At 47.6% G+C, this 26,976-nt stretch overlaps 1 protein-coding gene across 1 annotated transcript in view; it reads left to right on the top strand.

Moving 5' to 3' along the window:
* The window catches only part of LOC137560950 (mucin-3A-like), a 99,151-nt gene that overhangs the window by 38,546 nt on the left and 33,629 nt on the right, over window positions 1-26,976 (top strand). The window contains exons 6-8 of the mRNA XM_068272138.1: window positions 6,674-6,727; window positions 11,938-12,103; window positions 12,505-12,666. Coding sequence (XP_068128239.1) covers window positions 6,674-6,727; window positions 11,938-12,103; window positions 12,505-12,666 — 382 coding nt within the window. The remainder of the gene's footprint in view (window positions 1-6,673; window positions 6,728-11,937; window positions 12,104-12,504; window positions 12,667-26,976) is intronic.

Raw genomic sequence — 26,976 nt, 5'->3', positions numbered from 1 at the left:
GCATGGCACATGTGCTGAATCTAGTCATTCAAAGATTTGTGTCAAAGTACCCAGGCTTAGAGGATGTCCTGAAGCAGGCCAGGAAGTTGTGTGGGCATTTCAGGCAGTCTTACACGGCCATGGTATGCTTTGCGGACATTGAGCGGAGAAACAACTTGCTGGTGAGACGCTTGATATGTTATAGCCCGGCTCGCTGGAATTCGACTCTGGTCATGTTCTATTGCCTGCTAGAACAGGAGAAAGCCATCACCCAGGACCTGTACAATTACAGTAGAAGGTTCACAATCTGGGGTGATGGGGATGTTCTGGCCTCCGAACTGGACACTGATGCGAAATGCATGCAGGCTCATGTAGCCTTTTGAGGAGGTGACCAACCTGGTGAGTCGCAGTGAAGGCACCATCAGCGACTTGATCCCATATTCTTACTTCCTGAAGCGTGCCATGCATAGAGTGGTGGGTCAAGCTGTGGAGGAGCGTGAAGAGGAACAGTTATGGCAGGAACAGTTGTGGGAGCAATTTACACTAGAATCAGATGTTATCTCAACACCTGCGGCAGCACAGAGGGGGAGGAGGAGGAAGAGTCGTGTGGGGAAAAGGAGTCAGACTTGGATGATGATGAGGAAGGTGTTTCTTTGGAGGAGGAGGAGGCGGTGGCAGAAGAACAACCACAGCAGGCATCGCAGGGGGATTGTGCTGCTCGACCTTCCCGTGGTATTAATCGTGGCTGGGGGGAGGAGGAGGACTTACCCGACATCACTGAGGAAAAGCAAGAGGAGATGGATAGTACGTCTGCATCCAACTTTGTGCAGATGTCGTCTTTCATGCTGTCCAGCCTGTTGAGGGACCCCCGTATAAAAAACTCAAGGGGAATGAGCTGTACTGGGTGGCCATACTACCAGACCCTCGGTATAGGCACAAAGTGCCGGACATGTTACCAACTCACCAGAAGGCAGAAAGGATGCAGCACATGCAGAACAAGCTGGCAACTATGCTTTACAATGCGTTTAAGGTTGATGTCACAGCACAACGCAATAAAGGTACCACTGCCAGTAATCCTTCTCCTATGTCCACGCAGGCAAGGACAGGACGCTCCAGCGATCTCATGGTGATTTCGGACATGCGGACATTCTTTAGTCCAATGCTTCACCTTAGCACTTCTGGATCCACCCTCCACCAAGCCTGGTCTGGCAGGTAGCCGACTACCTGGCCTTAAGTGTGGATGTAGACACTGTGAGCAGCAATGAACCCTTGGACTACTGGGTGCGCAGGCTTGACCTGTGGCCAGAGCTGTCCCAATTTGCCATCCAACTTCTGTCTTGCCCTGCTTCAAGTGTCCTGTCCAAGCTGGAGGCATTGTCCTGCGCAGCTGGAGGCATTGTCACTGAGAAGAGAAGTCATCCTAAGTCACAAAAGTGTGTGTTCAATACCTCACCTTTATCAAAATGAACAAGGCATGGATCCTGGAGGGCTACTGCTCGCCCGAAAACTAAGTCAGTTCCCACACACAGCATCTCTGCCTGCACGCCGTGTGACTGGCAGCCTGCCCCAAGACTAAGTCGCTCCCCACACAGCATCTCTGCCTGCAGGCCGCTTGCCTTCTCTGACACCACCAACAGGGTCCAGGACTCCAGGCGGATTTCTGAATTTTTAGCTATACTAATTTTTCTGGTGCATGTACATGCTTGCCTAATTTTTCTGCCTGCACTGCAGCTGCAACAACAAAACAAAAGACATGTACATGTACCTTACCTTGCCGCGGTGAAGGGGCTTGCGTATCACAATGAAGCAATGACCGCTGGCTACATGAGTGTCTCGGGGGGTGGCACACCAAAGATAATAAGGTCGTTGCTTCATTGTGGACAGACCAAATTTGATCAGCTGAACAGTCACTGTTGTTCTATCATTGAGCTACCACAGCCCGGCAACGATATGGGCTTGAAAACCGCCACGGCCTGCACTCTGGCCATGGTGCGCACCAGTCCAGCACGGCCGTCACTATGCAAACAGCTGTTTGTGGTGCGTTACACAGTGAGTTTGGTGTGTCAGTGTGAAGCAGTACTCTAATTACACTCCCTGATTGATGTATACACATGCAAGATGTTTTAAAGCACTTTAGGCCTGCAATTTAGCATTCAATGTGATTTCTGCCCTTAACCTCCATAGCAGTAACCCCGTGCTGGACACGGGGTAACCCGCCGTGGAGGATTCCTCAGGCCCTGCTGGGCCGATTTGCATAATTTTTTTTTTCAAACACGCAGCTAGCACTTTGCTAGCTGCGTGTTTGGTCCGGTCGCCACTGCCCACCGCCGATGCGCTGCTACCCGCCGCAAAATAGGGCCCCCCCCGCATACCCCTTGCGCAGCCTGGCCAATCGCCGGCAGGCTGAGCTATGGGGTGGATCGGGACTCCCTGTGACGACACGGCGTCGATGACGTCACTCCGTTCGTCACCATGGCGACGGGGGAAGCCCTCAAGGTAATCCCGTTCAGAACGGGATTTCCTTATGGGCAAGCGGCGCCAGCGGCGATCGGAAGATACGGGGGGACGCTGCAGGGAGGGGGAAGCATGTAGCTAGCGCTAGGCTAGCTACATGCTAAAAAAAAAAAAAAAAAAAGGTGAAAAAAAACCTCGCGCAGCCGCGGGAGTTATACCACCAGGGAGGGTAAAACACTACTTTGCGTCCAATCCGGATTTTCCCGGGGACTTTTGGAGTGTATCCCACTCCGCCATGCCTCCCTCCAGATGTTAGAGCCCTTGAAACATCTTTTCCATCACTTTTGTGGCCAGCATAAGTGTTTCTAGTTTTCAAAGTTCGCCTCCCTATTGAAGTCTATTGCGTTTGGCGAAAGTTTACGCGAACCAAACTTTTGCAGATGTTTGCGAACTCGGTTCGCGAACCAAAAATCAGAGGTTCAGGCCATCTCTAGTGTGTGGTACTATCTTCTAAAATAATTACCAGATGAGAGTTCTTTCTTGGCAACAGGGTCAGACTGGGGCATTGAGGGCCCACCAAGGAAATGTCAGCTTGGGGCCCACGGCCCCATGATTTGGAGTTTGTATACTTATGTAGTCTGTAAAGTACTGCAGAAGATGTAAGTGTTACATAAATATACAATAATATGGTAGGCCATTAGACTATTATAAGCTGCTCCCACTTAACAGCCATGCTTTTGGTGTATATGCAGAGCTTCTGTTTGGGTTCAAGGTGCGTTTGTAGTTCCTGGGGGGGCTCAGCGCATCTCTGATGGAGGCCATTCGGAGGCGGCCTGGTGTTGCGCTGATCCACCTTTTGCGCAATTTTCAATTTTCGATTTTATTTTATTAGCTGCACCCAGGCTATGCATATACATAGGTTAGGATTTAGTTAGTGTTAGGCCCCTCCCATGGAGGATTGACTTCTTCGCAGTGGGAGGGACGAGTACTTAATAGGTTGCATGCAAGCTGTTAATGGAAACCAACATCCTCCTCTAGTGGTAGACAGGTCATGTGTATGCTCGGTGTGTATTCGACCCCACAAGTGGGGCTTGCACTCTTTTGCAGGTAGGCACTAGTCTGTTTTTAAGTAGCGCTGCTCATTTCCTTGCTATATATTATAAGGATTACATTGTGAGCTCCTCAGAAGACAGTCAGTGACATAACAATGCAAGGCTGGCATGACATGTGACCCAAAGCAAGTCACATAATGACGTATCTATTAAACGGCCGCCAAGATATTTGGGCGCAGGGTAAAGCCGATATATGGCTTATCCTGCTTCTGCATAAGTCCCGGCGGCTTTAATTACTATTCCCCCTCTAGGTCCACGTGGATAGTGGGGAAATATGTACATTGACCACCTCAGGCATGCCGGTTAGTTGAGACTTCTGGGTGCCTGAGTTCCAGATAAAGGGGACTTAGCTGTATTATAACTAACTTTTTTTTTAAAGGCCTCAAAAATACTGTATATGTGTATGTCGCCACTACAGTGGCACATCAATTACTGGCAGGTTTTATTACCTCCAAATTGATTGGCTTGCTCTGCTCTGTTTCAGAAACAATGGAATATGGTATAAGAGACAACAGTGGCAAGCTGGCACTGCCAAGTTCGATTTATCATAACAATCAACAAAGTGCAAATTGTTTTGTTTCAATTGTATAAAAGTGCAATTTTGTGCAAGAGAGGCATGATGTTACCACAATACCACAGAAAGTGCCCTGCTGCACCCACCATCACTCTCTGCGGATCCTCTATCATAGTTGCATGCCTCTTATGCACAAAATTGCACTTAATACAGTAACTGAAATGGAAACTTGCATTATAATATTCCAACTTAATAGTCCCAGCTTAAAGGGGAGGTCCGAGGAGCATAACAAGCAAAAATCTACTTACCTGGGGCGTCATCCAGCCCCTGGCAGCCATTCTGTGCCCTCGCCACAATTCCGGTGTCTACCGGTCCCCTCCAGTGCAGATGCTGACCTCACCAGGTCGGCATCTACTTGCGCTCCAGCGTGCAGCTTATGGAGTCACACTGACATCATCCGGACTGTAATGTGTAGGCGCAGAACTACTGCACCTGCACAGTACACTCTGGATGATGCCAGCGTGACTATGTGAGCCGCACGCTGGAGTGCAAGTAGGTCTTTTGTACTGGAGGGGATCCCAGGTCACCAGCGGGTAAGCAGGGTAATTAGAGTTTCGCTTTTTATGCACCTCGGACCTTCCCTTTAAGTTGCCACTGACATCTCTTATATCACATTTCTTTTTCATCCTGCTTTCTGCATCTCAATTTTAATCACCCCAATGACCCCATTCCCAACCTCCTGCTGGCTGCTTGCCAGTTGCTAACTTGACCAGTATGCAGAAACAGTCACTCTCCTCTAGCAGGCAGACAGGCACTGTCTGTGTGCTGCCTTCTGTCTTCTTGACTGAATTGATCCAGGTCCACCCACCAATCCCTGGGCCTGGCTGTAGCATCCAGGGTGGCACATCCTTGCGCATTTCATACAGTAATGCCTGACTGGCCATCTTTTGGCTCCGCCGTGTGGTGGAAACTGGGAGTCCCCTTTAATAATAAAGAGGACCAAAAGTCCAAAACGGGCTGTCTGCATGTGGGGTTGGTATGGCCCTGTAAAATTTAAAGGTATAGTCTTGCTAGACAGTGCACCAGTAGTTCTGGATGCAAGCCTGGCTACAGGGGCATATACAGATAATTTGCATATTCAGTAGCAGTGCATTGTGGGTAACCACAGATGTTCACTTTAAGCTGAATTATCTCAAATTCCTTTTGCTTTAAGAAGGTAAACCACGCTGAGCATTGCCTTTTAGTAGGAGGGCTTTTTGGTCTCTTTTAGTCCCCTATACTTTCCTTGTGATTTGGGTCACCCTGAGCTGCTTGGTTACGGTGCTTTAATAATAAAGGGACCCACGGATGTCCAGCCTTTCCCAGGTAAATAGGTAAAGGAGGCCTTTTTTTTTATTTCTACCTACAGTATTTATCTGGTAGCCAGTTTTGAACATTAAAGCTGACTCCATGAACAGCAGAGTGACATGTTACCACTTTATTGACTATCCCTGCATCAGCATATCTCTTGGAGGGATACTTTCAGATGTTGGCTAGTTAATCGGTTCCTTAGTTTGAATTAACCATGAATTGAACTTCATTCTAATCAGTAGCTGATATCCCCTTTCCCATAAGAAATATTTACCTTTTCTTGAATAGTTCATTACAGGGGTGTGTATGGAAAATATTGTGGTGAAAGAAACCCCTCCCACAGTGTGATGTCATGACCATGGTTCTGACAGTTTTCTGTTTGTGAACATTGTTGCACTGTGGGAAATAATGACTTTTTCCAACTGCCATGCAAGCAATATCTCCCTCTGTGCATAGAACGCTCGGTAACAAACATTCCATACAGATTACCTGGAATGTTTTGTTTTTTTTATAATGGAAAAACACTGACTGATTAATCTATAAATGGATATTGTAAACAAAAAAAAAAAGTAATTTTATTATTGTATTTCTTATGTTATTTTCACTGCAGTTGTTCTTTAAATGTGTAAATAACGCAGCTGCCTCTGCTATGAGGAAAATGTGCTGTCTGCTGTAGATCTGAATAGAGTCTCAGGACCAGCCATGCAATAATTTGGTGCATCTACAAGGGAAAAAGCAAGGCCTTTTTCTAAAAAAACAAAAACAAAAAAACAGAAGCTGATTGATTAGTTACTTTCCAGAAAGGCGTAATAAATAAGGGGAGTGATTGGGGCGGGGAAGAGGAGGGAATGGGAGGATGGTAGGAGGGATTATTGTTACAAACCTCCCTTCTCTGTCCTACACCAAGTTCTGAGACCCCAAAAGAGCATCCACATTGCCCCTGCCCAGTAGCATGCACCTGCTTGGCCTTCGGTGGAAAAAGCCAATCCTAATTTAGTCCATGCTACTGTGCATGCACGAGCCATCAGCAGGCCCTTGGCAACAGTTGTGCTGAGGGGACAGTGCTGGATTGGGCTGGTGGAGGAGGATGAGGAAAGCCTCTTGATCATCCAGGAGGTTTCCCTCTACTTAGGTGGTGGCCCCTTTGGAACATTTCTACAAGTACACGCTAAATAAATGTCCGAATAGCAATGTTTATAAAAAAAAATTCCATGAATCACTGATCACAGCTTCTACAAATGTTTTGATTTTTTTTTTCCAACAGCTACTGACTGTATTGATTTCAGCACTGAAAAAGGGGAAGAACCAAATTTGGAAGGTAAGTGAAAATAGATATAGTTGATACAGTTCTTTAGCCAGGACTGCCAGGTTGTCTGGACACTTCTGTTACGACCAGTGATGCTCGGATACACCTTAATCACGGATCCGAATGCGGCCGTTTTTTTTTTGAGCCGCATCCGGATCGACCTGTGATCATGTCCCATAACAGTAACGGTCATCACGGCCGTGACCCGTATTGTTCATGCGTAAGCCTATGGCCGCATGCGTAAAAATGTACGGGTGTATGAGGTGATTTGCGGCTACGCAAGCGTACCCATAGTCGACATACATATAAAAATTTGTGTGTCCATGCGTCTCATAGTATGTAATGCGTAATGGCGGATTAATATTCAGTCCCTGAATGTGCATGAGCATGCGTAAATGCCGCTCGTACACGTACAAATGTACATGTACGTATGCATGTATCCAGTGACGTCATCATTACAATTTCCCGATCACAGCCGCATCACAGCCGTGATTACAAGCCGTGACCCGTATTTTTTTACGTGAGCCGTGACCCGGATTTGCCGCGATGCTGTGATCCATGCAGATCACGGCATCCGGATCACAGCCCGTGTTGCGGAAAAATGGCCGTGATTCACGCGTACCCGTGATCACGACCACCCGTGATAGCAACCCTGGTTACGACTTCTGCACCAGTGTCAATGCAAGGGCAAATTGGAAACATATCCCATGAAGGAACACTCCTGTCCATTTTAACAATTCTAATGCTTAAAGGGGTTCTGTGGCCTTTAAAGAAAAACAAAAGGTGTCACTTACCTGGGGCTTTTACTGGCCCCCTGCAGCTACCAAGTCCTACTGCATCACTGAAGGCCCCTCCGTTCCTCACCACGGATCACCTGCCAATTATTTGTCTAACTAGATGAACAGCACTGTGGCTGCGCGTCCTCGCTCCCGTGTGTGTCATCAGGTGCTTACTGTGCAGGTGCAGTACAAGAAAACTTCATACTGCGCATGCGCAGTAAGCTTCCAGAGATGCGAGCGGGAACGAGGACGCGCGTGGCCAGTGACAATCATCTAGTTAGATGAATAATTAGCAGGTGACCCGCAGCGAGAAACGAAGAGGGCTTCAGTGATGGCTTAGGACTTGATAGCTGAAGGGGGCCAGTAGAAGCACCAGGTAAGTGACACATTTTGTTTTTTTAAAAGGCCACAAAACAATTCAAGCAATAATCAATGTTTCAAAGGCAATAGAAGACAGGAACCATTGGGGCTTTGATATTTGATAGAGTATACTTTCTATTGATTTACCGTATTTTTTGGACTAGAAGATGCTCCGGACTATAAGACGCTCCTAGGTTTAGAGGGCAAAAAACAGGAAAAAAATATACTAAACCTGGTGAGTCCATTGTGCAGATGTGTCTTATGGACCTTCTGATCCAGTCTTTATCTAAACTACACTACCCAGCTACACTAATCCTTACTACACCCTAGCTACACTAACTACACTACACTGACCTCTGCTTCCCCCCACCTACAAAAAGCTACACTGCCCCCACCACCTACACTAACTACAAATGCAGTCTTCATCTTCATATAATTTGCTCCCGAGTACTGAGGATATATGGTATACTTGCAGAAGATGTGTACTGTCAGTAACACAGGAGGGACGGTGAACCCATATTCCTAAGGCCCATCATGACATTTACACTAGGGTCAGCTCTGCTGAGATGGCCATTTTGAAGCGAGCTCCAGTGAGCATGCGCACTAGTATTTACACCATGAGTTTAGGAATAAACGTTGGTTTGCAGGACAACTTGCATACATGAAAGTGCTATAGACGAACTTGCAATCACCCTACAAACCTTTCCGTACCAATTTCCCTCAACACTAAAAATGTGCTGGGAACCCGAGGGGAGAGACATATGAAGGCTGACATATTTGTTTCCTATTAAACAATACAGATTGCCTGGCTGTCCAGCTGATCCTCTGCCTCTAATGCTTTTCGAAAAAGCATGCAGATTAGTTATTTCTAACAAAAAATATGACAAGATTAGCTGCATGCTTATTTCAGGTGAGTGATTCAGACACTACTGCTCAGAAAGATCAACAGGACAGCCAGGCAACTGGTATTGTTTAAAAATAAATAAATATGTCAGCATCCATATGTCTTCCTTTCAAATAACTCCTTCAGTGCAATTACACATTAAAACCTAGTGATGTGCACTAATAATTGTAATTTTACATCATGATTCATAATTACAATGCAACATCGTAATGTGAAAAACATAATTTATTTCATGCATAAACATAATCAGGAACCGTTATTTCGCAATTTTGCATAATTATTGCATAATTTTGTGTTTAGCAGTTAATAGCAAAACCCCTATACATGCTATCAGTTTTTCAAAAAGCGCTTGTTGTTTTTGAGATAATCGAGTTAGAAAATGCAAAAGAAAAATGTTTTTTAAACAGTAATTTTTCTTAGTTTAAAAGCCGTTTTTTCTTTGCATTTTTAAAATCGATTTTCTCAAAAACTACAAGTCTTTTAGAAAAATGATTTTGTTCTCACCATTCCCCTTAAAAAAGTAGCAATTTTGTAGACTTTAGCATGTATGGGGGCTTTGCTATTAACTGCTAGTGACAGCACAAAATTACATGACATTTTGCGTACCGTAATTGTGAAAAATTACGAATGGATTATGAAAAATCTATTGAATTTCCAAACCATAATAACATATTGCCATAATTGTAAAAAAAAATGCTACATTTTGTGTAATCGTAATTAGCAGATTACGATCATTACTATTATATCGATCATCTTCTAATATAAAGTTATAACCACCTGCCGGGTTTTTTTCTTCTGAATTCTCTGGGAAGCCCCATGTCTGCCTACTTCTGGAGCATAGCCCCGCCCCTTACAGAAAAGGGCTGCAGCGCTTTTTCTATCTAGATATAGAAAGTGCTGCAGCCCTTTTCTGCAAGGTGGGGCGGCTACACCCCTGATATCAGTGGGCACCGGGCTCCGGCAGGATTCGGAAGAAAAGGCCCAGTAGGTGTGATAACTCTACTCTGTTAGAAGATGATGGATTCAATGCGTCATTTATGCTGAGGATCCTTTTCAAGCAAGATTTTGGGCAATTTCTGAGTGAGATGCTTTGCATGGAGCCCTTTCTAGCTTTTATTTTCTTTCTAATTTATTTTACATATAATTTTAATTACTTTTTTAACCCTTTTCCAACCGCTCCACGCCGATTGGCATGAACACGGCGGCAGCCACAGGACCACTCCACACCAATTGGCATGAAGTCCTGGGGTGGGGTTTTGCAGGTGATCGCATGCGCTAATGCGTCATCAGTCTCCCAGCGGCAACAGAGAGCTCTGTTGGTGGGCAGAAAAGGGGGAGGGGGAATCACTTGTGTGCTGAGTTGCACGGCCCTGCAGCAAGGCCTTAAAGCTGCAATGGCCTAATTAGTAAAAAATGACCTGGTCACTAGGGGGGTTTAAGCCCGTGGCCGGTAAGTGGTTAAAGAGAACGCGAGGCTGCAGAAAATAAAATAGTGAGCTACTTACCTGAAAAGAGTGAAGCCTCTGGATCCTCCTGAAGCTTCCTGCATCTTTCTTGAGACAGTTGTCACTTCCCGGGACCCTCTGGAAGATTGCGCCTGTGCTCCTCCTTGTGCACAAGTGTCGTTGTACTGTATCTGCGCAGTAGCATAGAGCCACTTATGTACAAGGGGCTTTGGCTTACTATAGAGGCCAGTCTGTATTCACGCAGCTGCAGTACAGCCATGCTCATACATTACGTTATACACATGGCATGGAGCATGGCATGTCAGCAATGGTGGTTTCCAGGAGGACATGGGAAGCCTTTTTTTAGGAGGTAAGTAGCTTACTTTTTTATGTTTTGTGGCCTCCGGTACATTTTAATATAGCATAGTCCCCCAAACTCTCTCAACTTTGTATTAACATACCTCCTAACTTTGTGATGAACGAAGGAGGGATACTTCAAGACATGCTCCTGCAACACCTCTAACCACACCCCCAACACACCCCTCGCCATGCATATCACAACGAATTCAGAGTCAAAATATGTAGTGTTATCACCCAAAGCACATCAGTCCTTTCTATCATCAATATATATAAAAAAATATCAATTTAATTAATGGGAATAAAGTTTAGAGTCAGTTAAAAACATTTTCCAGTAGAAAAATACATATATTAACTCAGGTCTATACATCAGTCTTTAAAGAGGGACAAAGGAGGAAGAAAGATGGACAGAGGGGTTTGGTTCCCAAAGAGGGCCTGTCCCTCTGAAGGAGGGAGAGTTGGGAGCTTTGTGTTAGCGTGATTAATCCAGATTTACATTTTTGTGATTGGCAATCACTTGGCTTAGACTTCTAAAGACATTACTTGCAGAATGTCTCTGCCAACTCTCCTGCTTTCCTACACTGTCATCTAATGTTCAATACATGTAACGACACACCTCCCCGCCCCCGACCGATTTTTTTTCCTTTTGCGACTAAGAAATAAATAATTTCTAAAAAAATAATAGCCCTGTAGCACTTGCAGTCAACTAGGTACATTGGCAGTTAAATCTCTTATTTTGCTTTACAGGTCTCGCTGCCTCGTTTATATAAGACTCTTCCGGATGTTTTATTAGACTTTTTTGTGCTTTGGACTTTGGTCTGTTTCCAATAACGTTGGCAGAAAGTTATGGCGCATGTGTGCACTTCTTCTTGTCATATGTGCAACAAAGATGGCGGTTAAAAGGTTAAAATACAACAAATATGAAAAAAAATAAAATAAAGTATCCCCCCCCCCCCAACACACACAGGAACGGATCTAGACCAAGTTGCGCCTGGGGCAAGGTCAGGTTCTGGCTCCTAAAGGTCAGGTTTTGGCGCCTAAACTGCCATTCATTTTGCCGCCTTTTTAAGAGTTGAACAAACTGCGCCTGGGGCAAGAGACCCGCTTGCCCCCCCCCCCCCCCCCCCCTAGATCCGTCCCTGAACACACACACACTCAGCATATTTGCTCTTCTGGTTATTTGGAAGAGTATCGGATAGATTCAAGGTCAACTTTCTGATTTTGAAAATGAATTTTTAACTGTCCATTAATCACTACCAGTCGGCACTGTCTCAAATCTTCTAACTTTCCCCTACTTCATTGTCATGTTATCATGTCATTCATATGGCTCCCAGTATGTCCTCATGTTTCAGGGTATGTTTTCTCTCCCGTGTATAGACTTCTGTCTCAGAGCCTTTCCAGATGGTTTTGGAAAATTTTATGATTATGAGATCATGTCTGATGGCTTGACCTGCATGTCTCATTGTGATGGACAGTCACTCAAGTACTATGACTGTAATGGCGGCAAATGTGATATCAAGAAAAATACCGGTCCACAATGCTAGTGAGTATTCATTTCTCTTGTCCTTGCACTTTCTTATTTATTTTGCTCAACCTTGTTGTACATGTAGAGTTTGATTTACTTTGGTTGGCTGCTGATGGAGATCATTGGAGAACCTTAGTGTCATTGTAGGTCATTGTTGTATACAGAACATTCCTCTGTGTTCTAATATGATTTGACAAACCCACCTCAGGTTCAGGTTCTCGTTAAGCGTTGTGAACTAGCAGCTGCATGATTTAGACAAGGAGCCTAACTATAAAGTTGGTTAATCGATTTTTTTTTTAGCAGCTTGAACTTTGAGAACTTTGATTTTCTAGAGTATTTGTTCATTTACTAACTGTTCACACAATTGACATTTCTGATATTTTCGATGTCTTTATTTTTTTCTTTCCTTCTCCTTGCAGTTGCTCGGACACAGATAAATATATTTATACAAGTTCACGATGTGAGGGGAAGATCTTAAAATCTGGACTCTATGGGGGCATTGGAGTGAGCACTTGTGTCTTGGCTGTAATAGTTGCCATAGTGTCATTCTTTCTGATCAGGAAGGTCAAAAGTGAAAGCGGGTGAGTCCAATTTGGTTGTACTGTGTTGTTGCATAACATATATAGTATATAAACAGAGATATGTATATCACTAATATTATAAATATGCAAGTTTGGATGTCTGGATGTTTGTTACTCGATCACGCAACAATGGCTGAACAGATTTGAATGAAATTTGCCACACACATAGTTCATTATCTGAAATAACATACAGGATACTTTTTATCTCCATAACCAAAAAGGGGGCGGAGACAAATACAAATTTCATTGCGCAAATGTAAACAGCAGCCATTCTTACACTGTTAATGTAAGGGTTCTCAAACTTTGCACAGTTGGTCGCTGGTTGACTGGGATTAAAATTCAGAAAGGTGGGTGGAGTCTACAAAATCCAATCAAAATTCACCTATTGATTTTCAAGGGGAATATTTAATTGCTGCCATTCTTGCACTATTAATGGCACAAACCTCAAATCTGGTACAGTTGATCATTGCGTGACTGGGGTTCAAATTCAGAAAAGGGAGTGGAGCCCTAAACAGCCAATCAGATTTGTTTCATTTCAATGCAAATTATTGATGGCAAAGACCGCAAAGCTCACAAACTTGGTCATTGCGTAATTGTGTGTTAGGGTTAGAAAAAGGAAAAAGTTGGTTGAGCCAAACACCGGCCAAATACATAGCAATGCCGGGCCATCAGCTAGTATGTATATACTGTATATTCGACCACATCGAATATGGTTGTGTTAATGTCCAGATCAGGTTGCTGTTCTTCTGTAATGACGAGTAGAGTAAGAGAAAGTGGTGGATAATCAACTGTGTTAGTAGAGGTATCCTTTCTAAAGACGGCCATACATCAGGCGACTTGGTGGCCGATCGACCATCCAATTTGATTATTATAATCAAATTGGATGAAAAACGGTGCCGCCAAGTGCATGCTCAACCGACAAAGCAACCAATTCCAGGATAAAAATTGGTCGCATTGTCGATTGTGCATGCTGCAAGATGTCGGGCTGAAGTTGGTTGGTCGGGTGTGCAGCGGTACGGCGGCCGATTTCGGAACGAGCGGCGAAACTCCTAAGCCCCTGGAGATGCAATGTATAAATGTGCCCATCGTGTGTGGGTGGTGTCCGTCCATCTCACTGGGTTCTAATAGCCGCATACACTCATACACACTCACGGCGCATAACGTCTGATGTCAGACGCTGTGCGTCGCTAGCGTATACGCGTGTGAATGTGGCTGTTAGAACCTGGCAAGATGGACAGTCACCACGTGGAGGCTGCAACAGGACAGGTAATGTATAAATGCACACATGAGGGGAGCACATTTATACATTGCAGCGGCTGAGTGGGCACGGCGGGCTCAGCTGATTACCTGAAGATTTCATGCTAAAATCGAATGAGAATTGTCCTGCAGAATATGGGCAGCTTCAAAAAGAGACACATTTATTTCTAATCAGATTTGATTAGAGATAAATTTGTATCTTTGTCAAATCTTCCCATCATCGTCAGGTGTATGGCTACCTTAACCTCCTTAGCGGTATGGACGAATATATATGTCCATCACCGCCGGAGGTCGCCGCTTAGGCCCTGCTGGGCCGATTTTTGTAAAATAAAAAGCAGCACACGCAGCCGGCACTTTGCCAGCCACGTGTGCTGCCTGATCGCCGCCGCTCTGCGGCGATCCGCCGCGAGCAGCGGCGGAAGAGGGTCCCCCAGCCGCCCGAGCCCTGCGCAGCCGGAACAAAAGTTCCGGCCAGCGCTAAGGGCTGGATCGGAGGCAGCTGACGTCAGGACATCGGCTGACGTCCATGACGTCACTCCGCTCGTCGCTATGGCGACGATGTAAGCAAAACAAGGAAGGCTGCTCATTGCGGCCTTCCTTGTTTATTCTGGTCGCCGGAGGCGATCAGAATGACGCTTCCGGAGCGCCCTCTAGTGGGCTTTCATGCAGCCAACTTTCAGTTGGCTGCATGAAACAGTTTTTTTTTAATTTAAAAAAAAACCTCCCGCAGCCGCCCTGGCGATCTTAATAGATCGCCAGGGAGGTTAAAGAGACTCTGTAACAAAATTTTGAGCCTTATTTCTTCTATCCTATAAGTTCCTATACCTGTTCTAATGTGGTCTGTCTTACTGCAGCCTTTCCTAGTTGCACAGTGGCTGTATTATCTCTGTAATATGATCTAATCTTCTTTCCTCTGTTGGCTTTGTTGGGCTGAGGCAGACAGGCTGGAATGTGCCATGCTGCTTGTGATTGGATATAAGCTATACACACCCTCTCCAGGCCCCCTGCACACTCTGTATGACTCACACACTGAGCTACTCTCAGCCTATCACTTGCTATGTCTTTTGTTTGTAAACACTGCATACAAATGGCAATTACGAGCCAGGATTGCAGCAGGGAGAGGCAGAAACAGCACAGAGGGGCCCATTAGAACATAATGAATAGAATGGTATGCTTTTATATGTAAGAATTTTAGAGTACAGATTCTCTGTAAGAGTTGCTCAACAAAGCTGCATTCTCTCACCTTGCTTTTCAACTTATGTTCTGTGAAAAATAGGAATAGCAAGAAAAAGGGAAAACTGAGAGCCCACTAAAGTGTAGTATCCAGTATAATGGTGTGTTTTGGTAAAGGGTGTTCAATACTGGAATAATACTCACAAGCAGTGGTGTATCAATAGGCCCTGCCACCACTTCTGCAGCAGGGAGGCCCTGAGCTTGGAGGGGTCCCACGAGGTGGTCCTGTTCATTAACATGCAGAGCAGGCAGCGTGTTACATACATTACCTGCTCCCAGTGCTGGTGTCTCCTTTACTTCCTGGTTAGTTTTAAAGTGTCATGCACTGTGTGCAGCCAGCCAATCACCATGCAGCTTCAGTCCCCGCATGGTGATTGGCTGGCTGCATAGCACTTGAAAACTAACTAGGAAGTGAAGGAGATGCCAGGGTCAGGAGCAAGTAATGTACATAATGCACTACCTGCTCTGCCTATTAATGAACAGGACTGGCCCCCCTAGCTCCTGGAACCCCCTAGAGCAATTTTTTGAGCGTTTAGGGAGCGTGAGAAATCACTAGCGATTTCCCTATATGCTCTGCCAATGTAAATGGATGGTGCAAATTCCACAGAAGCGATTGCTATTAGCAAAATCGCAAGCGCAGGACATGCAGCATTTTGTTAGCGTTTGCGCTTCAATGTAAAGTATATAAACACTGACCTAATCGCTCAACAAAACTTGCACGGAGCGATTTTTCTAGCATTTTAAAGTTAATGTACACTGTAACAAAATTATAAATAATTGAAAGGACCAATCAGACTTTTAAACGCTAATCGCTACACAACCGCTGGCAAATTGAATACACTTTCTAAAATCGCTCCCTAAAACACTCATGAAATCGCTTACAAACTGCTCATACAAAACGCTAGCGATTGCGATTTGAAGTGAGTTCCAGGCCTCATCGAGCGGGAAGATTGGAGGGCTGCCAAGATCTCTCCAGGATAGTTACGCCCTTCCTCGCAAGTGTGGCTTATGCTACATACTCACTTGAAAGATAAATGAAAGATATCAAACCAATTTTACCCCCTTCCATGTTGTATGAGAGCCGTACTCTACACAGTCTATTCTATTGAGCTGAACTCCCCATCAGATAAAAATCTTTGCAAGATGCTGCACACAAAGATGCTGTACACATGCAACAGATCAGTATCTGCAAAAGATCCGTTCCTGCAAAAGATCCGTTCCTGCAATATGCATTCATAGTCTATATCTGCAGATCCTCATACACACCTTGTTTAACAGACATTCCATTTTTTTCCACAAACGCAAACTCGGGGGCTGCAGAATTTTTTAGATTTCTGAGGCGTTTCTGCCTCAAAGTTAAAGAGAACCCGAGGTGTGTTTAAAGAATGTTATCTGCATACAGAGGCTGGATCTGCCAATACAGCCCAGCCTCTGTTGCTATCCCAAACCCCACTAAGGTCCCCCTGCACTCTGCAATCCCTCATAAATCACAGCCATGCTGTGAGGCTGTGTTTACATCTTTAGTGTCAGTCTCAGCTGCTCCCCCGCCTCCTGCATAGCTCTGGTCCCTGCCCCCATCCCTTCTCTCCAATCAGCAGGGAGAGAAGGGATGCAGGCGGGGACTGGAGTTCTGCAGGAGGCGGGGAGAGCAGCAGACTGACACTATAGAGATAAACACAGCCAGCTCTGACAAGCTGTTTGTCAGCAGCATGGCTGGGATTTATGAGGGATTGCAGAGTGCAGGGGGACCTTAGGGGGGTTTGGGATAGCAACAGAGGCTGGGCTGTATAGGCAGTAGTGTTGGGCGAACACCTAGATGTTCGGGTTCGCGAACGTTCGCCGAACATCGCCGCGATGTTCGGGTGTTCGCGCCGAACTCCGAACATAATGGAAGTCAATGGGGACCCGAACTTTCGTGCTTTGTAAAGCTTCCTTACATGCTACATACCCCAAATTTGCAGGGTATGTGCACCTTGGGAGTGGGTACAAGAGGAAAAAAAGATCTTATAGTTTTTGAGAAAATTGATTGTAAAGTTTCAAAGGAAAAACTGTCTTTTAAATGTGGAAAATGTCATGTTTCTTTGCACAGGTAACATGCTTTTTGTCGCCATGCAGTCATAAATGTAATACAGAGAAGAGGTTTCAGGAAAAGGGACCGGTAACGCTAACCCAGCACCAGCAGCAGCACACGTGATGGAACAGGAGGAGGCGCAGGAGGAGAAGGCCACGCTTTTTGAGACACAACAACCCAGGCCTTGCATGAGGACAAATAGCGTGCGGATATAGCAATGCTTTTTGCCGCCATGCAGTCATAAATGTAATACAGATGAGAGGTTCAATAAACAGGGACCGGCAACGCTAACCCAGCAGCAGCAGCAGCAGCACACGTGATGGAACAGGAGGAGGCGCAGGAGGAGAAGGCCACGCTTTTTGAGACACAACATCCCAGGCCTTGCATGAGGACAAATAGCGTGCGGATATAGCAATGCTTTTTGCCGCCATGCAGTCATAAATGTAATACAGATGAGAGGTTCAATAAACAGGGACTGGAAACGCTAACCCAGCAGCAGCACACGTGATGGAACAGGAGGAGGCGCAGGAGGAGAAGGCCACGCTTTTTGAGACACAACAACCCAGGCCTTGCATGAGGACAAATAGCGTGCGGATATAGCAATGCTTTTTGCCGCCATGCAGTCATAAATGTAATACAGATGAGAGGTTCAATAAACAGGGACTGGAAACGCTAACCCAGCAGCAGCACACGTGATGGAACAGGAGGAGGCGCAGAGTGAGAAGGCCACGCTTTTTGAGACACAACAACCCAGGCCTTGCATGAGGACAAATAGCGTGCGGATATAGCAATGCTTTTTGCCGCCATGCAGTCATAAATGTAATACAGATGAGAGGTTCAATAAACAGGGACCGGCAACGCTAACCCAGCAGCAGCAGCAGCAGCACACGTGATGGAACAGGAGGAGGCGCAGGAGGAGAAGGCCACGCTTTTTGAGACACAACATCCCAGGCCTTGCATGAGGACAAATAGCGTGCGGATATAGCAATGCTTTTTGCCGCCATGCAGTCATAAATGTAATACAGATGAGAGGTTCAATAAACAGGGACTGGAAACGCTAACCCAGCAGCAGCACACGTGATGGAACAGGAGGAGGCGCAGGAGGAGAAGGCCACGCTTTTTGAGACACAACAACCCAGGCCTTGCATGAGGACAAATAGCGTGCGGATATAGCAATGCTTTTTGCCGCCATGCAGTCATAAATGTAATACAGATGAGAGGTTCAATAAACAGGGACTGGAAACGCTAACCCAGCAGCAGCACACGTGATGGAACAGGAGGAGGCGCAGAGTGAGAAGGCCACGCTTTTTGAGACACAACAACCCAGGCCTTGCATGAGGACAAATAGCGTGCGGATATAGCAATGCTTTTTGCCGCCATGCAGTCATAAATGTAATACAGATGAGAGGTTCCGTAACAAGGGACCGGCAACGCTAACCCAGCAGCAGCACACGTGATGCAACAGGAGCAGGTGCAGGAGGAGAAGGCCACGCTTTTTGAGACACAACAACCCAGGCCTTGCATGAGGACAAATAGCGTGCGGATATAGCAATGCTTTTTGCCGCCATGCAGTCATAAATGTAATACAGATGAGAGGTTCCGTAACAATGGACCGGCAATGCTAAACCATCACAGATGTTCATTGGTCATGTTACTTGGTTGGGGTCCTGGAGTGTTGCGTAGTCGTTTCCAATCCAGGATTGATTCATTTTAATTTGAGTCAGACGGTCTGCATTTTCTGTGGAGAGGCGGATACGCCGATCTGTGGCGATGCCTCCGGCAGCACTGAAACAGCGTTCCGACATAACGCTGGCTGCTGGGCAAGCCAGCACCTCTATTGCGTACATTGCCAGTTCGTGCCACGTGTCTAGCTTCGATACCCAATAGTTAAAGGGTGCAGATGGATTGTTCAACACAGCTATGCCATCTGACATGTAGTCCTTGACCATCTTCTCCAGGCGATCGGTGTTGGAGGTGGATGCGCACGCTTGCTGTTCTGTGGGCTGCTGCATGGGTGTCAGAAAATTTTCCCACTCCAAGGACACTGCCGATACCATTCCCTTTTGGGCACTAGCTGCGGCTTGTGTTGTTTGCTGCCCTCCTGGTCGTCCTGGGTTTGCGGAAGTCAGTCTGTTGGCGTACAACTGGCTAGAGGAGGGGGAGGATGTCAATCTCCTCTCTAAAGTCTCCACAAGGGCCTGCTGATATTCTTCCATTTTGACCTGTCTGACTCTTTCTTCAAGCAGTTTTGGAACATTGTGTTTGTACCGTGGATCCAGAAGGGTATAAACCCAGTAATTGGTGTTGTCCAGAATGCGCACAATGCGTGGGTCGCGTTCAATGCAGTCTAGCATGAATTGAGCCATGTGTGATAGAGTCCTGCCAGAATCCTCATCATCCTCTTGTGAGCGTTGTGATAGTTGTTGTGATGCATCATAGTTGTCACCTTCTTCCTGGTCTGCTTCTGCTGACCATTCACGCTGAATTGTGGAAGTCAGGGGAGGACTGGGAACTTTTGGCCTGGGGGGAAAACACAAACTAGAGGCCCGTTTTCACGGCAGCCCCAGCCCAAATGACATCACACAAGTGTCCCATGTGCTATATGCTGATAGTCACGTGGGAAATACAGCAAGGACACTCGAGGGACAGCGTGATAGGTAAAGTATAAATTCACGGGGGGGGGGCACATAATACATTTTGAGTTACAACGGTCGGGGTATCTATCTCTTACACAAGTCCTGCAAGCAGCCCTTCTGGAGTCTAAGGACTGTCTGCAAGCAGCCCTTCTGGAGTCTAGGGACTGTCGAAAACTTTACAACCTAGACAATATCTTATGTAGCTGTGCACATGCAGTTAACAATGGTGAGAGACCAGACAGATTTTTTTCCCACGGACCCTGCAGACAAGCCTCTGCTCTGTATCATGTTGTGTATATTTACTAGCTTGCCCGACCTACAATTGCTCTGTAATTGGGCGTTTATTTCCCTCATTCAGCCTATACAAAAACCTGAATTCACCAGGCACAGTGCCAGCCCTAAATCATTAAATGAGAGGCAGCCTGGGGGGAAATCTCCCCCCTTCCCCCCTGGCCAGTCCTCCCCTGGTGGAAGTCCAATGTGCACCGCTCTGGCCCTCGTCAGTGGTGGCAGGAAATTCCTGCTCCAACTCCAGCTGTTCCTCCTCCTCTTCTTCGTCATAGCTGCTGGGGCCAGCGTTTCCTGAGGCGGATGGCCTGATGTTGGTACCATCACGCTGATCGTTTTCTCCTTCAGATTCCCCCAGTTGCATCATGACAACTGTTTCCTTGATTTTCAACATTGACCTCTTCAGTAAACACAGCAGTGGTATGGTAATGCTGACTGAAGAGTTGTCACTGCTCACAAGCAACGTGGATTGCTCAACATTTTGGAGGACTTGGCAGAGGTCCAACATGTTGGCCCAATCGGATCCACAGAAGCTTGGCAGCTTTCCGGATGCGCCTCGGTACTGCGCCGTCATGTACTGGACCACTGCACTCTTCTGCTCGCAAAAGCGGGCTAGCATGTGCAGCGTAGAATTCCAGCGCGTAGGGACATCACACAGCAATCGATGGTGGGGGAGATTGAAGCGCTCCTGCATCTTGGCGAGTGCCCCCGAAGCAGTACTGGAATTTCTACAATGTTTGGCCACTCGTCGCACCATCAACAGAAGATCGGCCACGCCTGGGTATGTCCTCAGGAACCGCTGAACTACTAGGTTCATCACGTGCGCCAGGCAAGGGATGTGTGTCAGCTTAGCCAACCTTAAAGCACGAATGAGATTACTCCCATTATCACACACAACCATGCCCGGTTTCAGGTCCAGCCGTGCCAGCCACAAATCCGTCTGTTCCTTTATTCCCCTCCAAATTTCCTCCCCTGTGTGCTGCTTATCCCCAAGGCAGATCAGCTTCAGCAACGCTTGCTGACGCATGCCAACAGCTGTGCTGCACTGCTTCCACGATCCTACTGCTGCTGGTGCTGGGTTAGCGTTTCCGGATGAGGTACAGCTTTGAGATGCGTTGGAGGAGAAGGAGTCAGAGAGGTAGGTGCTGCTGTTGTTATCCAGTGGGAGGGACGGCGGTGCAGCTGTTTGCGGCGTGGGCAACACCCGCACCATAGCAGGTGAGGAATCGCTGCCAGGCTCCACAAGGTTCACCCAGTGTGCGGTAAGGGAGATGTATTGACCCTGGCCGAACGCACTCTTCCAGGTTGCAGTGGTGAGGTGAACCTTGCAGGCAACGGCATTCTTCAAGCTTCGGGTTATTTTGCTGACCACGTGCTCATGCAACTCAGGCACTGCAGAGCGCGCAAAGTGGTAGCGGCTGGGAACCACGTAACGTGGGATGGCCACTGACATCATGCCCTTGAAGCTGTTTGTCTCCACTAGTGTTGGGCGAACATCTAGATGTTCGGGTTCGGGCCGAACAGGCCGAACATGGCCGCGATGTTCGGGTGTTCGACCCGAACTCCGAACATAATGGAAGTCAATGGGGACCCGAACTTTTGTGGTTTGTAAAGCCTCCTTACATGCTACATACCCCAAATTTGCAGGGTATGTGCACCTTGGGAGTGGGTACAAGAGGAAAAAAAAATTAGCAAAAAGAGCTTATAGTTTTTGAGAAAATCGATTTTAAAGTTTCAAAGGGAAAACTGTCTTTTAAATGCGGGAAATGTCTGTTTTCTTTGCACAGGTAACATGTTTTTTGTCGGCATGCAGTCATAAATGTAATACATATAAGAGGTTCCAGGAAAAGGGACCGGTAACGCTAACCCAGCAGCAGCACACGTGATGGAACAGGAGGAGGGTGGCGCAGGAGGAGAAGAAGGCCACGCTTTGTGAGACACAACAACCCCGGCCTTGCATGAGGGCAAGAAGCGTGCGGATAGCAGGCTTTGTACCGCCATGCAGTCATAAATGTAATAAAGATAAGTGGTTCAATAAACAGGGACCACGCGGCAACGCTAACCCAGCAGCAGCAGACGTGATGGAACAGGAGGAGGCGCAGGAGGAGAAGGCCACGCTTTGTGAGACACAACAACCCAGGCCTTGCATGAGGGCAAGAAGCGTGCGGATAGCATGCTTTGTACCGCCATGCAGTCATAAATGTAATAAAGATAAGTGGTTCAATAAACAGGGACCACGCGGCAACGCTAACCCAGCAGCAGCAGACGTGATGGAACAGGAGCAGGCGCAGGAGGAGAAGGCCACGCTTTGTGAGACACAACAACCCAGGCCTTGCATGAGGGCAAGAAGCGTGCGGATAGCAGGCTTTGTACCGCCATGCAGTCATAAATGTAATAAAGATAAGTGGTTCAATAAACAGGGACCACGCGGCAACGCTAACCCAGCAGCAGCAGACGTGATGGAACAGGAGCAGGCGCAGGAGGAGAAGGCCACGCTTTGTGAGACACAACAACCCAGGCCTTGCATGAGGGCAAGAAGCGTGCGGATAGCAGGCTTTGTACCGCCATGCAGTCATAAATGTAATAAAGATAAGTGGTTCAATAAACAGGGACCACGCGGCAACGCTAACCCAGCAGCAGCAGACGTGATGGAACAGGAGCAGGCGCAGGAGGAGAAGGCCACGCTTTGTGAGACACAACAACCCAGGCCTTGCATGAGGGCAAGAAGCGTGCGGATAGCATGCTTTGTACCGCCATGCAGTCATAAATGTAATAAAGATAAGTGGTTCAATAAACAGGGACCACGCGGCAACGCTAACCCAGCAGCAGCAGACGTGATGGAACAGGAGCAGGCGCAGGAGGAGAAGGCCACGCTTTGTGAGACACAACAACCCAGGCCTTGCATGTGGACAAAAAGCGTGCGGATATAGCAGCAATGCTTTTTGCCGCCATGCAGTCATAAATGTAATACAGATGAGAGGTTCAATAAACAGGGCCCGGAAACGCAACACCATCCCAGATGTTCATTGGTCATGTTACTTGGTTGGGGTCCTGGAGTGTTGCGTAGTCATTTCCAATCCAGGATTGATTCATTTTAATTTGAGTCAGACGGTCTGCATTTTCTGTAGAGAGGCGGATACGCCGATCTGTGACGATGCCTCCGGCAGCACTGAAACAGCGTTCCGACATAACGCTGGCTGCCGGGCAAGCCAGCACCTCTATTGCGTACATTGCCAGTTCGTGCCAGGTGTCTAGCTTCGATACCCAATAGTTGAAGGGTGCAGATGGATGGTTCGACACAGCTACGCCATCTGACATGTAGTCCTTGACCATTTTCTCCAGGCGATCGGTGTTGGAGGTGGATCTGCACGCTTGCTGTTCAGTGGGCTGCGGCTGCATGGGTGTCAGAAAATTTTCCCACTCCAAGGACACTGCCGATACCATTCCCTTTTGGGTACTAGCTGCGGCTTGCGTTGTTTGCTGCCCTCCTGGTCGTCCTGGGTTTGCGGAAGTCAGTCTGTCTGCGTACAACTGGCTAGAGGAGGGGGAGGATGTCAATCTCCTCTCTAAAGTCTCCACAAGGGCCTGCTGGTATTCTTCCATTTTGACCTGTCTGACTCTTTCTTCAAGCAGTTTTGGAACATTGTGTTTGTACCGTGGATCCAGAAGGGTATAAACCCAGTAATTGGTGTTGTCCAGAATGCGCACAATGCGTGGGTCACGTTCAATGCAGTCTAGCATGAATTGAGCCATGTGTGCCAGAGTCCTACCAGAATCCTCATCATCCTCTTGTGAGCGTTGTGATAGTTGTTGTGATGCATCATAGTCGTCACCTTCCTCCTGGTCTGCTTCTGCTGACCATTCGCGTTGAATTGTGGAAGTCCAACGTGCACCGCTCTGGCCCTCGTCAGTGGTGGCATGAAATTCCTGCTCCAACTCCAGCTGTTCCTCCTCCTCTTCTTCGTCATAGCTGCTGGGGCCAGCGTTCCCTGAGGCGGATGGCCTGATGTTGGTACCATCACGCTGATCGTTTTCTCCTTCAGATTCCCCCAGTTGCATCATGACAGCTGTTTCCTTGATTTTTAACATCGACCTCTTCAGTAAACACAGCAGTGGTATGGTAATGCTGACTGAAGAGTTGTCACTGCTCACAAGCAACGTGGATTGCTCAAAATTTTGGAGGACTTGGCAGAGGTCCAACATGTTGGCCCAATCGGATCCACAGAAGCTTGGCAGCTGGCCGGATGCGCCTCGGTACTGCGCCGTCATGTACTGGACCACTGCACTCTTCTGCTCGCAAAAGCGGGCTAGCATGTGCAGCGTAGAATTCCAGCGCGTAGGGACATCACACAGCAAGCGATGGTGGGGGAGATTGAAGCGCTCCTGCATCTTGGCGAGTGCCCCCGAAGCAGTACTGGAATTTCTACAATGTTTGGACACTCGACGCACCTTCAACAGCAGATCGGGCACGCCTGGGTATGTCCTCAGGAACCGCTGAACTACTAGGTTCATCACGTGCGCCAGGCAAGGGATGTGTGTCAGCTTAGCCAACCTTAAAGCGCGAATGAGATTACTCCCATTATCACACACAACCATGCCCGGTTTCAGGTCCAGCGGTGCCAGCCACAAATCCGTCTGTTCCTTTATTCCCCTCCAAATTTCCTCCCCTGTGTGCTGCTTATCCCCAAGGCAGATTAGCTTCAGCAACGCTTGCTGACGCATGCCAACAGCTGTGCTGCACTGCTTCCACGATCCTACTGCTGCTGGGTTAGCGTTTCCGGATGAGGTACAGCTTTGAGATGCGTTGGAGGAGAAGGAGTCAGAGAGGTAGGTGCTGCTGTTATCCAGTGGGAGGGACGGCGGTGCAGCTGTTTGTGGCGTGGGCAACACCCGTGCCGTAGCAGGTGAGGAATCGCTGCCAGGCTCCACAAGGTTCACCCAGTGCGCGGTAAGGGAGATGTATCGACCCTGGCCGAACGCACTCGTCCAGGTGTCAGTGGTGAGGTGAACCTTGCAGGCAACGGCATTCTTCAAGCTTCAGGTTATTTTGCTGACCACGTGCTCATGCAACTCAGGCACTGCAGAGCGTGCAAAGTGGTAGCGGCTGGGAACCACGTAACGTGGGATGGCCACTGACATCATGCCCTTGAAGCTGTTTGTCTCCACCAATCGATATGGCAGCATTTCGCAGGCCAGAAGCTTGGCTATGCTGGCTGTTACTGCCACGGCCCGGGGGTCATTTGCTGGCAATTTCCTCTTGCGCTCAAACATCTCCGACACAGACAACTGAACCGTAGCGCTGCACACGGAAGGGCTGTTGGTTGTTGTGTTTGATGAACACTGGGAGACCTCAAGAGCACTACTCCGGAAAGTGACAGTGTCAGCGTCGTCTGATGTTTGTGAATGTTGTGAACCACGCAATGGCTGGGCTACTGCTGCTGCTGAGGCGGGTCTGGTGAACCCAAGGGAGGCAGTGTTGTTTCTGGTACCCTGTCCTGACGCGTTTGCCCAAAGAGTGGGATGTTTGGATAGCATGTGACGGCTCATGCTGGTGGTGGAGAGGTTGTTAATATTTTTCCCCCTGCTCAGGCGGGTCTTGCACACCTTGCAAATCGCCATGGTAACATCCTCAGTGCAGTCTTCAAAGAAAGCCCAGACTTTGGAGCACCTGCCTCCTTGCTGGCGATTTCTGTTTGCTCCTCTTTTGCCTCTCACTTGAACTTCCACGCTTGTGGTGCCTGAAATTGCGCGCCGCCTACCTTGTGGCACAAGGCGAACTCGTGCAGCAGTGTGTTCTTCAACAGACTCATCTGTGCTGCTGCTACGACGGCGATGTTCTCGTTCACAAACAAAATCTGGGTCTCTGTCCACATTGTCCATACCCTCCTCTTCCATCTCCTCAAACTCGTCATATGTCATTGTGGGCCACCGCCGTGGAGTAGAGCTCCCCACAACAACCTCTGCGCAGCACACTCCAACGTCGTCTTCCAGATCTTGTCGGCCGACCTCCTGCAATTGCAACCCCTCCTGCCCAAATTGCTCTGGGATTTGGGTTTCCGAGTCCTCTTCGGACTCGCCTCGTATTTCAGTGCGCGGTGCATTTCCCACAGTTAACGGTTGTGAATCCAGGCACAACATTTCTGGCTGTTCCTCCATTGACCTTTGAAAGGTGGAAGTTTGTTGGGCTGGGAATAGCTCCTGCGAATACCCCATTGTGTCCTGAGGTAATTCATCGGACTGGTTATCTGGCAGTTGTGTGCGTGGTGTCGCTGCCGGTTGTGTCAGCTTTGTGCCCACTGGCTCCTTGTAACTGGCTGAGGACTCGGACCTCGTGCGTGATGTGCTGGTGCTGCTTAACCCACTGCTGGACGCTTGAGAGGTCATCCAAGTAATTATCTGGTCCTGTTCTTTTGGATTTGTGAGGGTTGTTGTCCTGGACAACATGGGCGGTATTGAGTGGGTTTTCTTGGGTGCTCCCCTGTGGCCTGTACGTGAACCGTCAGGGGAAACACCTCTTCCCTTGCCCCTCCCTCTTTCACCGGATTTCTTCCTCATTTCACTTATCCTTACAGTACACGCTGACTGGCAGCAGTACAGTGGCAGTACAGAAATGCTATACAGTACCACTATTCCCAGCAGCGACACAGAGCACAATGCTATACAGTGACGGGTGAGCGGTGTACCACTATTCCCAGCAGACACAGAACAGTACACAGAATGCTATATAGTGTGGCTGAACGAGCGGTGTACCACTGTTCCCAGCAGACACAGAACAGTACACAGAATGCTATATAGTGTGGCTGAACGAGCGGTGTACTACTGTTC

This window comes from Hyperolius riggenbachi, chromosome 3 (genome assembly GCF_040937935.1).
Source record: "Hyperolius riggenbachi isolate aHypRig1 chromosome 3, aHypRig1.pri, whole genome shotgun sequence".
Taxonomy (NCBI): Eukaryota; Metazoa; Chordata; class Amphibia; order Anura; family Hyperoliidae; genus Hyperolius; species Hyperolius riggenbachi.
This window is presented reverse-complemented; position numbering and strand designations above follow the sequence as displayed.